Below are 13,003 nucleotides of genomic sequence, written 5' to 3'. Positions count from 1 at the left end.
ATAAGGCAGATGATCCCGCCAATGCTCGTAAACAAGCACCAGGGCTTGGCCTGGCTGGCGGTGAGAGGGGCTCTCCCAGTCAGATCCTTCCTGTACAGCCGGAACATCGTTCGCCACACACATTGACCCGAGATGACTGCAGTGGAGACAGTCACCCACCTCTGCAGAATCCAGATTTGCGAAGAGTGTGTGCAGAAAGATGCAAGGGTCCTTTGTTACTGTTCATCCCCAGCAGCAACATGACAGAAGACTCTAATTTATAGGCTGTTTCCGGGGACCCACCCAGAGTCAGACATCCAGAACTGCTGGAAGACCATCAACTCAGTGAAAGATGACCTTTGGTCTGTCCGAAAACCTGTTGGTCTTCCAACATATAGAGATGTTGGTGAGAGTAGGCACATTCCAGGCTGCAGGAGCATGTGCTGAGGGCGCAGCCAACGCGAGGCCGCTGTGAGGAAGTCTAGAGCTCTTCTGTCATTGGGCATTGAGGGACTGAGACCAGGGGAAGGCTTTCAAACAACAGGAGTGGGAGTAATGACAAGGTGCCATGGTAGTGGTAATAGAAAATGCATGTAGCAACAGCCAAAGATGGAAACTGTATGGAACATGAAACAGGTTGAGAAGAGACTTAGAACCATTTTCTTTCTGGAATGATTTTTGGTTTAAAAGAAAAATTGGTGGGGCAAGAAACATTGAGAGCCCAGGCTGCTACACCAGAGTTCTGGTCGATCACCAGACACCACCTTACCGTTACTTTGCGTTCACAACAGCGATTAAGCAGAATCAAGCATTGGGTGGCATCCTGTAGCAGCTCGTCCCTCACACGGGCTGGCGTTGGGCTCTGATCAGTCGCCACATCGTACACGAATTTGAGCAAGGATTTTAGCAAAACCTCCAGCCTCATGGACATTCTGTTGAACAACGAGAAACAGAGAGAGATTGGTGCCACGTCACCGTCTCAAGAACGTGCTCTGACATCACAGGTTCTGAGTTTCAATTACCGAGGCCAAGCCTGCTGGATCATGTTCTGGAAAGCCTGCAGAACACACAGCCTAGCTGTTTCCTCTGGACCGTCGTACACCTCCAGATAGCCGAGAATCACCCTCTGCAACCGCTTCAGGTGCCGAACGACCAGGACACCAAGTCTAGAAACAGAAGCAAAAAGAGGATGTGTTGATCCTTGTTCTGTTTAGAATAGGTTCGATGGGTTCAAAGAGAATCAAGGCTGGATATGTGTTATCAACAAAGAGTGGTCTTTATTTACACAGGGGGGGAATTCACAAAAGAGTACACACTCACAGAGACTACCCCGGAATAATGCACAAATATTGGGTGCAAATACATTGCTGTGAAACATTCTCAACTCCTGACTGGGAATGCAAGGGTTAAACACACAATGCCCATCCATCCAGAGGCACAGCACACTAATGAACAGTACAACTAACAAGTATATCAAATGAACCTGCTTTCCACCATCAGCCATGGCTTGGGATCTGGGATGGACCCATCGCAGTCAGCCCTTTGTATCTGGCAGCCTGGACTTCAGTGATGGTCTCGAGGCAGCAGCAAAAGAGAGCGAGAGCAAGACTCCACGTGCTAGGCTTTTTCAATGCAGAGCCTGTCCACGTGACCTGTGAGGACCAATCGCGCGTCAGCCTCACCTATGGGCAGATCTAACCACTGATTGCCACCTGAGGGACCAATCACACATCAGCCTCACAGATGGGCAGATCCAACCCTTGATAGGCAGGTGACTAAGTTCCAGCCAGAAAGGCCACATGACCCTCCATAATTCACATTCTGACCAGGTTCCACACGGAGAGGTCACATGACCCTCCGCACTACTGTCCCACGTCATGCTGGAGAATCAGATGGCCTCAGGTTATCAAGGGCACATGCAATATATTCAGCCTCCAGACTACTTGTGTCAAGTGGGTCCCCACTGGCTCAGTGGGAACAGCTGCTGGTTTCAAAGGTGGAAAGCTGCTTGTCTGTTTCAACAAGAGGTTGTTAACAAATATTTATTTGAGTATTTAAACATTGTGTTTATTAATGCATGGTATTGATTTTGGAACTATACTGGATTTCTGTTTATTTGGTACCAAAGAGATCTTAAGTGATATTTACATGCTTAGTTACAGTGGATAACACACGTTTCTATTTTCCCTCATCTCTCATAAAATGAACAGAGGGACGTTGGGGTTCAAATCAATACATCTCTCAAGGTTGTTGCACAGGTTGACAGGATAGTTAGGAAGGCCTATGGCAGTGGTTCTCAACCTCTTTCTTTCCACTCACATATCACTTTAAGTAATCTCTATGCCATTGGTGCTCTGTGATTAATAAGTGATTGCTTAAGGTGGGATGTGAGTGAGAAGGGAAGATTGAGAATCACTGCTCTAGACCCAATTGTTACTGAAATATTTTGCTTGAGAAAAATTGTCATTGGCCCATTTCCTTTGGAGATATGAAACCGTGCACATAATGAGTCAATTAGGGACAATTAAAACAGTGGTTTTCAAACTTTTTATTTCCACCCATATCCCACCTTAAGCAATCCCTTACTAATCACAGCGTACCTATGGCATAGGAAATACTTAAAGTGGTATGTGAGTGGAAAGAAAAAGGTTGAGAACCACTGGCCTATGTGATGCTGGGCTTGGTTAATAGGGGGATTGAGTTTAAGAGTCAAGAGGTCACGTTGCCACTCTACAAAACTCTATTGAGACCACAGAAATATTGTGTTCTGTTCTGGTCATACAGAAAGGATGTGGAAGCTAATGGAGAGGGTGCAGAGGAGATTTCCCAGGATGTTGCCTGGAATGTATAAGTATTATGCGGCAAGGTTAGCAGAGCTTGGACTTTTTGGAGTGAAGAAGGATGAATGGTGAATTAAGAGGTCTACAGGATTCTGAGAGGCATAGATAAAGACAGCCAGTTTCTTTTTCCCAGGATGGGAGTAGCAAACACCAGAAGACATCTGTAGAAAGGGAAGGGAGGAAAGTTTAGGGGAGACATCAGGGTGTTTTTTGTTTTTTTTTTTTTTTACACAGAGTTGTGGGTGCCTGGAATGCATTGCAGGGTGGTGGTGGAGGCTGGTACAATAGAAGTATTTAAGAGACTCTTAAACAGGTAAGTGGATGAAAGAAAAATGAAGGGTTATGAGGAAGGAAGGGTTCAGTTTTTTTTGGTCAGATTATATGGGTCGACACAACATTGTGGGCCAAAGGGCCTGTACTGTGCTGTAATGTTTTATCCCTAGGTAATGCTGCATTAAACTTGTCTGATGTCCACATGCCAGGATCACATTGAGCGATCCTTAAAGCTTCCAGCGCTCAGGATTTGGGGTGGGAATAGGTGTGCTTCTGTGAGGATGCAACCAGGATACAACAGGAGTGCATTGCTTCCCGTGAGCATCTACACAACCCAAGGGCTGCTCCTGCTAGTAAATATAGAAGTCTGACCTTTCAACAAAGACAGGCAGGTGCTTGGCGTACACTCTTCGAAGAGGGATCCTATCTTCGACCTCCATGTGGGTAAGTATGAGGCAGAAAACTTTGTCATAGCGATTTGCTCTCTGTTGTCCTCGGGTGATGTGGGGTTTCTCAATGAGTGGGAGAAGATCGAGCAAACAGGACAGCACAGCCTGAAACAGAGACAGCATTGGTTATAGTTCATCGGGCAGGATGTGCCTGTTTCTATCTCTTTCTCTATGGATCAAGACCTGCAAAGGCTGATGCATAGTTAGTCTCTGAGAATAAACTGAGAGGCGCAGATAAGGTAGACAGTCTGCGCCTTTTTCCCCAGAGCAGGAATAGCAAAGACCAGAGGACATTTCTACAAAGTGAAGGGAGGAAAGTTTAGGGAGGCATTGAGGTATGTTTTTGGTGTTTTGCAGTGCAAACATTCATATTATACCAAATTTTTCATTTTGGTAGGAATAGCACCACATCGAAGGGCAAAGTGATGTAATATTCTGTAAAGTGCTGTAATAGCACCACATCGAAGAGCGAAGAGCTGTAATATTCTGTAAAGTGCTGTAATAGCACCACATTGAGGGCCGAAGTGCTGTAATATTCTATGTTCTACATTCTGAGCAGTTGCTGCAGTATTCAGCAAGTCAACATCTATGGCATAGATGCTCTGTGGTTAGTAAGGGATTACTTCAGGTGGTGCGTGAGTGGGGGAAAAAAAGGTTGCAAACGACTGGTTTAGAGGAATATTGAGCCAAACGCAGGCAAGTGAGGTAGTGTGGGTGGGACATTTTGGTCAGCACATTAGGCCGAAGGGCCTGTTTCCACACTGTACAGCTCCACGACCCCTGTGAGACAGGATGGACTGAACCAGGCAAATGTCCTAATTGTGCCATTCTAAGTGTGATAAGGGGATAACATTCAACAAGCTTCAAGTGAAGACAAAACAACATTACTCACTTGAATGAGCGAGGCTTCAGGAGTGTACAGGTGATTGAAGAGGGCATGGTACACCACCTGTGCCCGGTTGTACTGCAAGAGTTCTGCAGCAGGCTGTAAAAGAACACATAGCTATTTGGTTCACAGAAGCAGATTCAAGTTGCTCAGTACCCTGAGGTCTGATGGAAAAGACCAGGGCTTCTCAACTGTTTTTTTCCTCCCACTCACTCAATGCCTTAAGTAATCCCTTACCAACCACAGAGCACCTATGGCATCCTTCCCTTGGAATTCCTCACCAACCTGGTTTACCCAATCAACAAGCACATTGAAATCCCCCATTGTAACTTTTTGCTTCCCTCCTTGATCTCCCTCTGTAGATTGCATGCCACATTCTTGCTACTGTTTGGCACACAGACAGCCTTCAATGCAATTTGATACCCTATTCAATCAGATTGGTTCAGACAGGATGTCCTCCACATTGACCAACGTCTTTCATTCTGCATGTCCCTGCAGAGTTAATGCCTCAATATATTGATAAGCCCGATAATGGTTATGAGGGCGTATGGAAGGCTCACTTCTATTGCAAAGTTGAGATGGTTAAGTCTTTCTGCATGGCACTGAGGTGCCCTTGATCTATCCTATCTGGTTAGGGCAGTGGTACTCAATCTTTTTTTCCCCACTCACATACTTCCTTAAGTTATCTTTTACTAACCAGAGCACCCATGGCATAGGATGTCATAGGTGGTCAGTGGGGAAAAAAATCATCGGGAACCACTGGTATAGGAACAAGAAAACAACTTCCATTTTAATAAATCCACCTTGTCATCTTTGTTCGTGCTCCCTTCTCCAGTACTAAATTCAATTGTCTTTTGGACTCCTCTTTACCAAGATCCAATTTATTGTCATGTAATTAAAAACAGCGTTGTATTACACAAAATTGCTTTAGCTGCTGTGAGGCCAACATATTCGCCACCAGCAGAAATTGCCTGAAGCGCCTCTTACAGTCAGAGAAAGAGAAGCAAGAGTCCCCCTCAGAGACCCCGAGCGTCCATGGATTCACCTCCAGCACTCCCGCAACCACACAGAGTCCAGCCCTGAGCTCCAGATCCGAACCTCTAATATGATCAGGGATCCTTAAGTGCCCTCGCCACCCTCTCGCATCCCAGTTCCAATACCTGGTATGCTTTTAGTCAGTTTTGAGCCAGTCTCCAGGAACCGTGGTTCCTTCCCTTGAGTCACCAGCAGCTCGCCGCCAGTGTGGTTCCTTCAGCCGCAGAACCCCCTCACTGGTCCGCCACCGGTGATCACCGCCCCGTGGATTATCTCCTCTGCTTCTCCTTATCAGACAGGGGGTGGTCTCCCCATCTTCTGGTGCCCTGCACCAGTCCTCTGCTTCCCCGGTTTCTGCTACCCCTCGAGGCTGCTGCCGATCATAGGGGCACTGCCATCTTGGACCCACAGACTCCACAGTTGAACGACCCCATACCCATCTCCAACCAAATGTAGGTCTGATTCAAGACAATAAATGGGTGATTTGTGCCTCATTGTTCAGGTGATGGAGACAATCCTTCAATTTAGGTAAAAAAAGATGATTTGCGGCATTTTAGGACATGCCTAATGGTGCTTGTCTGATGGATTTAGAAATGCAGACTCTGCTCTGCACATGAAGACAATGGTGCCATACACGGTGACCACGATCTGTTACCAGATCTCTCTCACATTTGCACCTGGCTTGCTTACAGAGGCCAGGCTCACAGGAGCTTCAGTTTAATATCTAAACGCCTCTCACTGATGCGACAACCCACGCTTTTTATCCCCTTCATAAATATTTCTGCAAATTCTGCAGTTACAAGGGGCTGCAGTCTCTGGGGAAGCAGAGGAGTGGTTCAGGACACCAGAAAACAGGGAGACCCACCCCTCTCCCCTGACTGAGAAGAACAGACAATCCACAGGCCGGTGACCACAGCAGTGGACCAGTGAGGGGCTGTAAAGCTGAAGAATACATAGGGGGAAGGCTGTTGGTGGCTTAAGGCTGCACCACCGTGATTCACACCTAGCCATGGATGGCTTCAGACTGGCTGAAGGGGCACCAGGTATCAGAACAAGGATACAAGAGGGTGCTGAAGGGTTCCTGATCGCGCTGGAGGTTCGGATCTGGAGCAGAGGCTGCTGATGGTTTGGATGGGGCTCTGTGTGGCTGCAGGGGCTGAGGGAGCAGTGGAAGCGAATCCACAGACACTGAGTGACTCTCTTTCTCCCTGTGTAATATTACAATAAACTGACTTGAATTCCTAAGCTCACAGCACTCCGTCCCCCCACTGTCATTCCCCCCCCCCCACTTCCCTCTCTGGCCTCCACATACCACATTGTCAATGATGTGCTGGAGACAGTTCACACCCAGAATCTTGTTCTCTGTCCTGTAGTCATCTGAGAAGAGGAGGGACGGCGGCAGCACCGTGTCCAGGTGCTCAGTCAGCCAAGGCCTCCTCACCCTCTGCAGGAGCCACCAAAATATGTGCTTAGTGGCTGCATTCAACTTCCACGTGTTTCTGTAGGGAGTGGCACACACAAATCAGTTACAAACACTCCAGGTGAAAAAAAAAAGCATGGTTGGTGTAGTGGTCAGCGATCGGGACCGTGGTTTGAATCCCGTGCTGCCTGTAAGGAGTTTGTATGTCCTCCCTGTATCTGCGTTGGTTTTCCCTAGGGGGGCTCCGGATTCCTCCCACCGTTTGAAAAGTGAAGGTTCATTAGGCGGCATGGACTTGTGGGCCAAAATGGCCTGTTACCTTGATGTAAAAAAATAATTTTTTTAAATATTCAGAGTGCAGCATCACAGCCCTAAGATCCAAAAAGTGGAAAAGATGGGTGTGTGCAGATGCTGCCAGGGAGTGTTGGTACATTGTTACAAATTCTGGCAATGAAACCAAGGAGATTCAATGCTGAATCTCATCAAAAGGTAGTGGACACAGCCCAGAGCATCACAGGCAAAACCCCTCTGCATCATCGAGAACATCTACAGGGAATGCTGCCATTGGAGAGCAGCAGCAATCATCAGGGATCCACGCCACCCAGCACACAGCTCTGTTCTCGCTGCTGCCATCAGGAAAGAAGTATCGGTGCTACAAGACTCGCACCACCAGGTTCAGGAACAGCTGCTCCCCCTCCACCATTAGACTCCTCAACAACAAACTCAATCAGGGACTCATTTAAGGACTCTTATTTGTGCCCTTTATTGGATATCTTTTTCCTCTCTGTATTGCAGTCAGGTTGTTTACATGTTTATGCTGAGTCTTTTTTTTTTGCGGTGCCAATAAGTGGTAATTCTGCCTCACCCGTAGGAAAAAAAGTCTTAGGGTTGTATGTGATGTCGTGTATGTACTCTGACAATAAATTGGAATCATATTTATGCGAGTTACCTACATCGTGTATCCCCTTCTCTCCCAGCTGAGGAATTGCATGTTCTATCAGGGAGACGTATCAAAAACAGACTCACTTATTCATTTGCGGTTTCATCAGATGTAGCACGGTACCCAGAACACCGTGGTCTTCCTCCTGTGATCCACACAGGAGCTCGACCAGAGTCTTGCAACCGGACGTGTGCACCGTGGCCGCCAGCAGTCCATCTGCGGCCAGCTGAGATGCCGCGCTGGTCCACGGCCTCTCCTGGCAGTGCGTGGCGCAGAAGATGACCAGGTGCGGCGAGATGGCCTTCACAATCATGTCAGGCGGAACTCCGGAAGAGCTGGACATTGCTTGCAATGGACTCACCGACAGTTTTCCGAGGAGAAGCTGAAATGTTTCAGCCACGCGGTGGGCTCTCCCATGCACCGCGGAGTAAGCACTGTTGGACAGTTCCCCGATGTCACTCTCACATTTTGGCAATGCTGAGTACTGGCACAAAGCAATGGTCAGGTCAACATACATTTGAATAATGTTCAAAGTTTCACCTTGACCATAATTGTTGAGAAGCCAAAGAGAATCAGCATGTAAAAACAAATCCTTTACTTCATTCACAACTGATGCTCTATCACTTCGATTTTCAGTCGATAAGTCCTCCAGAAGTTTATTTAGAACCTTTTCAACTGCTGGGACTTTCATACCCCGGTAATATTCCTCTTGCTCGATCCTGCCTTTGCCTGCAAGCTGCAGCTTCTGGATAATCTCGGAAGGATCCTCCATGATACCTTGTAATCAGAAATTCATATTTATCCTGGGGAAAGAAAGCATCATTTTGTTCCTGTCACCATCACAAACTGGGACACAGTACCAGGTAACAAATATTTATCAGCTGAATGTCCCTGCAAAATATAGCAGCTCCAACTTTATGATGTGGCAAGGATATTTCCCATGGAAGGGATTCTAGGGCAGGATAAAAGGGTGTCAATTTAAGAGATGCAGAAATCTTTCTTTAGTCAGAGGGTCGCGAGTCTGCTGCAGGCGGCTGTGGAAGCGAGGTTGTTGGGTGTATTTAAGGCAAGAGATTGACAGGTATTTGATTAGTCAGGCATCAAGGATTACAGGGAGGCAGCCAGGGAGTGGGGCTGAGTAGGAGGGTGGATCAGTTCATGATTAGAATGGCGGAACAGACTCAATGGGCCGATTGGCCTACTTCCGCCCCCTATGTCTTGTGATATCTGGTCTGCCATTCAGTACAATCATCTTTTACCTTAACATTACTTTTCCTGCACCAACTCCACATCCTTATGAAACGCTTAATATCTAAAAAATACCCTCAATCACTCAATACATTAGCCTCTGTGGATAGTGAATTCGAAAGATTTGCTAGCCTTGGATTTTTTCTCATGATTGTACCGAGTGGTATTACAAGGCCAGCTTTTAAAAAGTTTTAAATGGAAATCACCATGATTTATTTAAATTGGCACAATTTTTAGCACAAGCCAAATGTTGAATTTTCGTTCCTGGGTGTTTTTGTGTAAATTGCCCCGCTGTCAAGGAATTGAAGAGCTAATGAATTTTTTGGGCATTATTAGACTAATGTTTGAGCAGCACGGTTAGTGTAGTGGTTAGTGCAACTCTATTCCAACACCAGCGACCCAAGTTCCAATCCGGCGTGGTCTGTAAGGAGTTTGTACGTTCTGCCTTACAAGATAGAGGACGGCAACTTGTTTACATAGGTAGAAGAGACCAGAACTAGGGACATAGTGTCAAGATTTAGGGTAGTAGATTTAGCTTTTCCCAGAATCTGTGGAATTTGAAGCAGTAAATATATTTAAGACAAGGTTGAATATATTTTTACATAGTAGGGGAATTGGGTAAAAGGGAGGTCAGTGGAGATGAGCATCATCAGATCAGCCATGATCTCATTGGATGGTGGAGCAGGCTTGACAGGCTGGATGGATGACTCCTGCTCCTATTTCTTGTGTTCAAATACCTGTGACTTAAGGGATATTCCCTGGGTGCTCTGGTTTCCTCCCACCCACCCAAACGTATAGGGTTGCAGGTTAATTTGGGTATAATTGGCCAGCACTGGTTTCATGGGGCAGAATTGGCTTCCACATGGTGCAAATAAAAAAAGGTGCAAGTAAAAAAAATAAACGAGGAAGTAACATGCATTTTCTGTTGTATTATTGTCATTTGGACCAGGTATGATTCATCGGATGTTCTGAGTGAAATCCTCAAAATTGCTGACAAGGAACTTGGTGGTTTAGAAAAGTTTATTTCTCTCAGTGCCTTCTCCAATTGTTCAGCTCTGTTGGAATCTCATGATTAAATTCTAATCATATCCAAAAATATATAAATCAAGGATTTAATAGACAATTAGCCTTTACAATGCCAGTGATGGGGACCAGGGTTTGAATCCAGTACTGTCTGTAAGGAGTTTTTATGTTCTCCCTATGCCTGTGTGGGTTTTCCCAGGAGGCTCTGCTTTCCTCTCACCCTTCAAAACGTACCAGGGGTTGTAGGTAATTGGGCAGTACAGGCTCGAGGAGAGGAAGGGCCTGTTACTGTGATGCATGTCTAAATTAAAAATTAAAACGGTTAATGTTGGAACTGCAATGACAGCATCTGTGGAGATAAACAAGAAATCTGCAGATACTGGGGTCAAGTGCAAAACACAAATGTCAACATAGAACATTACAGCACAGGCCCTTCAGCTCACAATGCTGTGCTGTCCTACACAAACCTACTAGAGAAATTCAGCAGGTTAAGCAGCATCCACTGGAAGTAAAGGGTAACCAATGTTTTGGGCAGGTATAAGCAAAAAACAAAAAAAAACAGGGATGGGGAGGAAGGAATACAAGCTAACAGATATGAGGGACTGGGGATAGGGGAAGACCTGCTGCAGGCCAAGCAACCGGAGGCGATGGGAGGAGAGAGGCACCTGGGGGAGGGGTGGAGGAGAGGGGCACCCGGGGGAGGGGTGGAGGAGAGGGGCACCCGGGGGAGGGGTGGAGGAGAGGGGCACCCGGGGGAGGGGTGGAGGAGAGGGGCACCCGGGGGAGGGGTGGAGGAGAGGGGCACCCGGGGGAGGGGTGGAGGAGAGGGGCACCCGGGGGAGGGGTGGAGGAGAGGGGCACCCGGGGGAGGGGTGGAGGAGAGGGGCACCCGGGGGAGGGGCTCCCGGGGGAGGGGTGGAGGAGAGGGGCACCCGGGGGAGGGGCTCCCGGGGGAGGGGTGGAGGAGAGAGGCACCCGGGGGAGGGGTGGAGGAGAGGGGCACCCGGGGGAGGGGTGGAGGAGAGGGGCACCCGGGGGAGGGGTGGAGGAGAGGGGCACCCGGGGGAGGGGTGGAGGAGAGGGGCACCCGGGGGAGGGGTGGAGGAGAGGGGCACCCGGGGGAGGGGTGGAGGAGAGGGGCACCCGGGGGAGGGGTGGAGGAGAGGGGCACCCGGGGGAGGGGTGGAGGAGAGGGGCACCCGGGGGAGGGGTGGAGGAGAGGGGCACCCGGGGGAGGGGTGGAGGAGAGGGGCACCCGGGGGAGGGGTGGAGGAGAGGGGCACCCGGGGGAGGGGTGGAGGAGAGGGGCACCCGGGGGAGGGGTGGAGGAGAGGGGCACCCGGGGGAGGGGTGGAGGAGAGGGGCTCCTGGGGGAGGGGTGGAGGAGAGGGGCTCCCGGGGGAGGGGTGGAGGAGAGGGGCACCCGGGGGAGGGGTGGAGGAGAGGGGCACCCGGGGGAGGGGTGGAGGAGAGGGGCACCCGGGGGAGGGGTGGAGGAGAGGGGCACCCGGGGGAGGGGTGGAGGAGAGGGGCACCCGGGGGAGGGGCTCCCGGGGGAGGGGTGGAGGAGAGGGGCACCCGGGGGAGGGGCTCCCAGGGGAGGGGTGGAGGAGAGGGGCACCCGGGGGAGGGGTGGAGGAGAGGGGCACCCGGGGGAGGGGTGGAGGAGAGGGGCACCCGGGGGAGGGGTGGAGGAGAGGGGCACCCGGGGGAGGGGTGGAGGAGAGGGGCACCCGGGGGAGGGGTGGAGGAGAGGGGCACCCGGGGGAGGGGTGGAGGAGAGGGGCACCCGGGGGAGGGGTGGAGGAGAGGGGCACCCGGGGGAGGGGTGGAGGAGAGGGGCACCCGGGGGAGGGGTGGAGGAGAGGGGCACCCGGGGGAGGGGTGGAGGAGAGGGGCACCCGGGGGAGGGGTGGAGGAGAGGGGCACCCGGGGGAGGGGTGGAGGAGAGGGGCACCCGGGGGAGGGGTGGAGGAGAGGGGCACCCGGGGGAGGGGTGGAGGAGAGGGGCACCCGGGGGAGGGGTGGAGGAGAGGGGCACCCGGGGGAGGGGTGGAGGAGAGGGGCTCCCGGGGGAGGGGTGGAGGAGAGGGGCACCCGGGGGAGGGGTGGAGGAGAGGGGCACCCGGGGGAGGGGTGGAGGAGAGGGGCACCCGGGGGAGGGGTGGAGGAGAGGGGCTCCCGGGGGAGGGGTGGAGGAGAGGGGCACCCGGGGGAGGGGTGGAGGAGAGGGGCACCCGGGGGAGGGGTGGAGGAGTGGAGGAGAGGGGCACCCGGGGGAGGGGTGGAGGAGTGGAGGAGAGGGGCACCCGGGGGAGGGGTGGAGGAGAGGGGCACCCGGGGGAGGGGTGGAGGAGAGGGGCACCCGGGGGAGGGGTGGAGGAGAGGGGCACCCGGGGGAGGGGTGGAGGAGAGTGGCACCCGGGGGAGGGGTGGAGGAGAGGGGCACCCGGGGGAGGGGTGGAGGAGAGGGGCACCCGGGGGAGGGGTGGAGGAGAGGGGCACCCGGGGGAGGGGTGGAGGAGAGGGGCACCCGGGGGAGGGGTGGAGGAGAGGGGCACCCGGGGGAGGGGTGGAGGAGAGGGGCACCCGGGGGAGGGGTGGAGGAGTGGAGGAGAGGGGCACCCGGGGCTGGGGGTGGCGTGTGGAGGAGATGAGAGGGGCACCCGGGACCAGAGGGAGCGGCCGCCCACCTCCGGGCCCCGCATGGAGCCGCTCCCCGCGGCGGCCAAGCCCAGGCCTCGGGCCTCACCCACCCCCGAACAGCCCGCCTCTCCGCCCCGTCCCCTGGACGTGAACAAACGCTCACCTCCCTCCCCCTCGGCCCACGGCTCCGCGTCTGCTTCCGGTCAGGAAAATCAGCCACAGCCTGCTGCAGCGCGGACCGGATATTCCGCGGACCCCGCCAAC

At 51.7% G+C, this 13,003-nt stretch overlaps 1 protein-coding gene across 5 annotated transcripts in view; it reads right to left on the bottom strand.

The window, feature by feature from the left end:
* Positions 1–13,003, bottom strand: part of tti2 (TELO2 interacting protein 2) — a 14,401-nt gene extending 1,398 nt beyond the window's left edge. Inside the window, exons 1-7 of one of the 5 annotated variants that reach the window (XM_069917749.1) lie at positions 12,903–13,003; positions 7,909–8,625; positions 6,775–6,961; positions 4,434–4,526; positions 3,465–3,646; positions 1,002–1,145; positions 749–911 (exon numbers count right to left, since the gene is read on the bottom strand). In XM_069917749.1, the coding sequence (XP_069773850.1) occupies positions 749–911; positions 1,002–1,145; positions 3,465–3,646; positions 4,434–4,526; positions 6,775–6,961; positions 7,909–8,594 (1,455 nt within the window). In that variant the 5' untranslated portion in view covers positions 8,595–8,625; positions 12,903–13,003. Of the gene's footprint in view, positions 1–748; positions 912–1,001; positions 1,146–3,464; positions 3,647–4,433; positions 4,527–6,774; positions 6,962–7,908; positions 8,626–10,564; positions 10,779–12,786; positions 12,839–12,902 lie in introns of those variants that run through there. The other 4 variants (XM_069917751.1, XM_069917752.1, XM_069917748.1 and 1 more) reach the window with 4 other exon arrangements.

Source organism: Narcine bancroftii, chromosome 2 (assembly GCF_036971445.1).
Source record: "Narcine bancroftii isolate sNarBan1 chromosome 2, sNarBan1.hap1, whole genome shotgun sequence".
Taxonomy (NCBI): Eukaryota; Metazoa; Chordata; class Chondrichthyes; order Torpediniformes; family Narcinidae; genus Narcine; species Narcine bancroftii.
The sequence above is the reverse complement of the archived record's forward strand: the minus strand, read 5'-3'. Positions and strand labels throughout refer to the sequence as shown.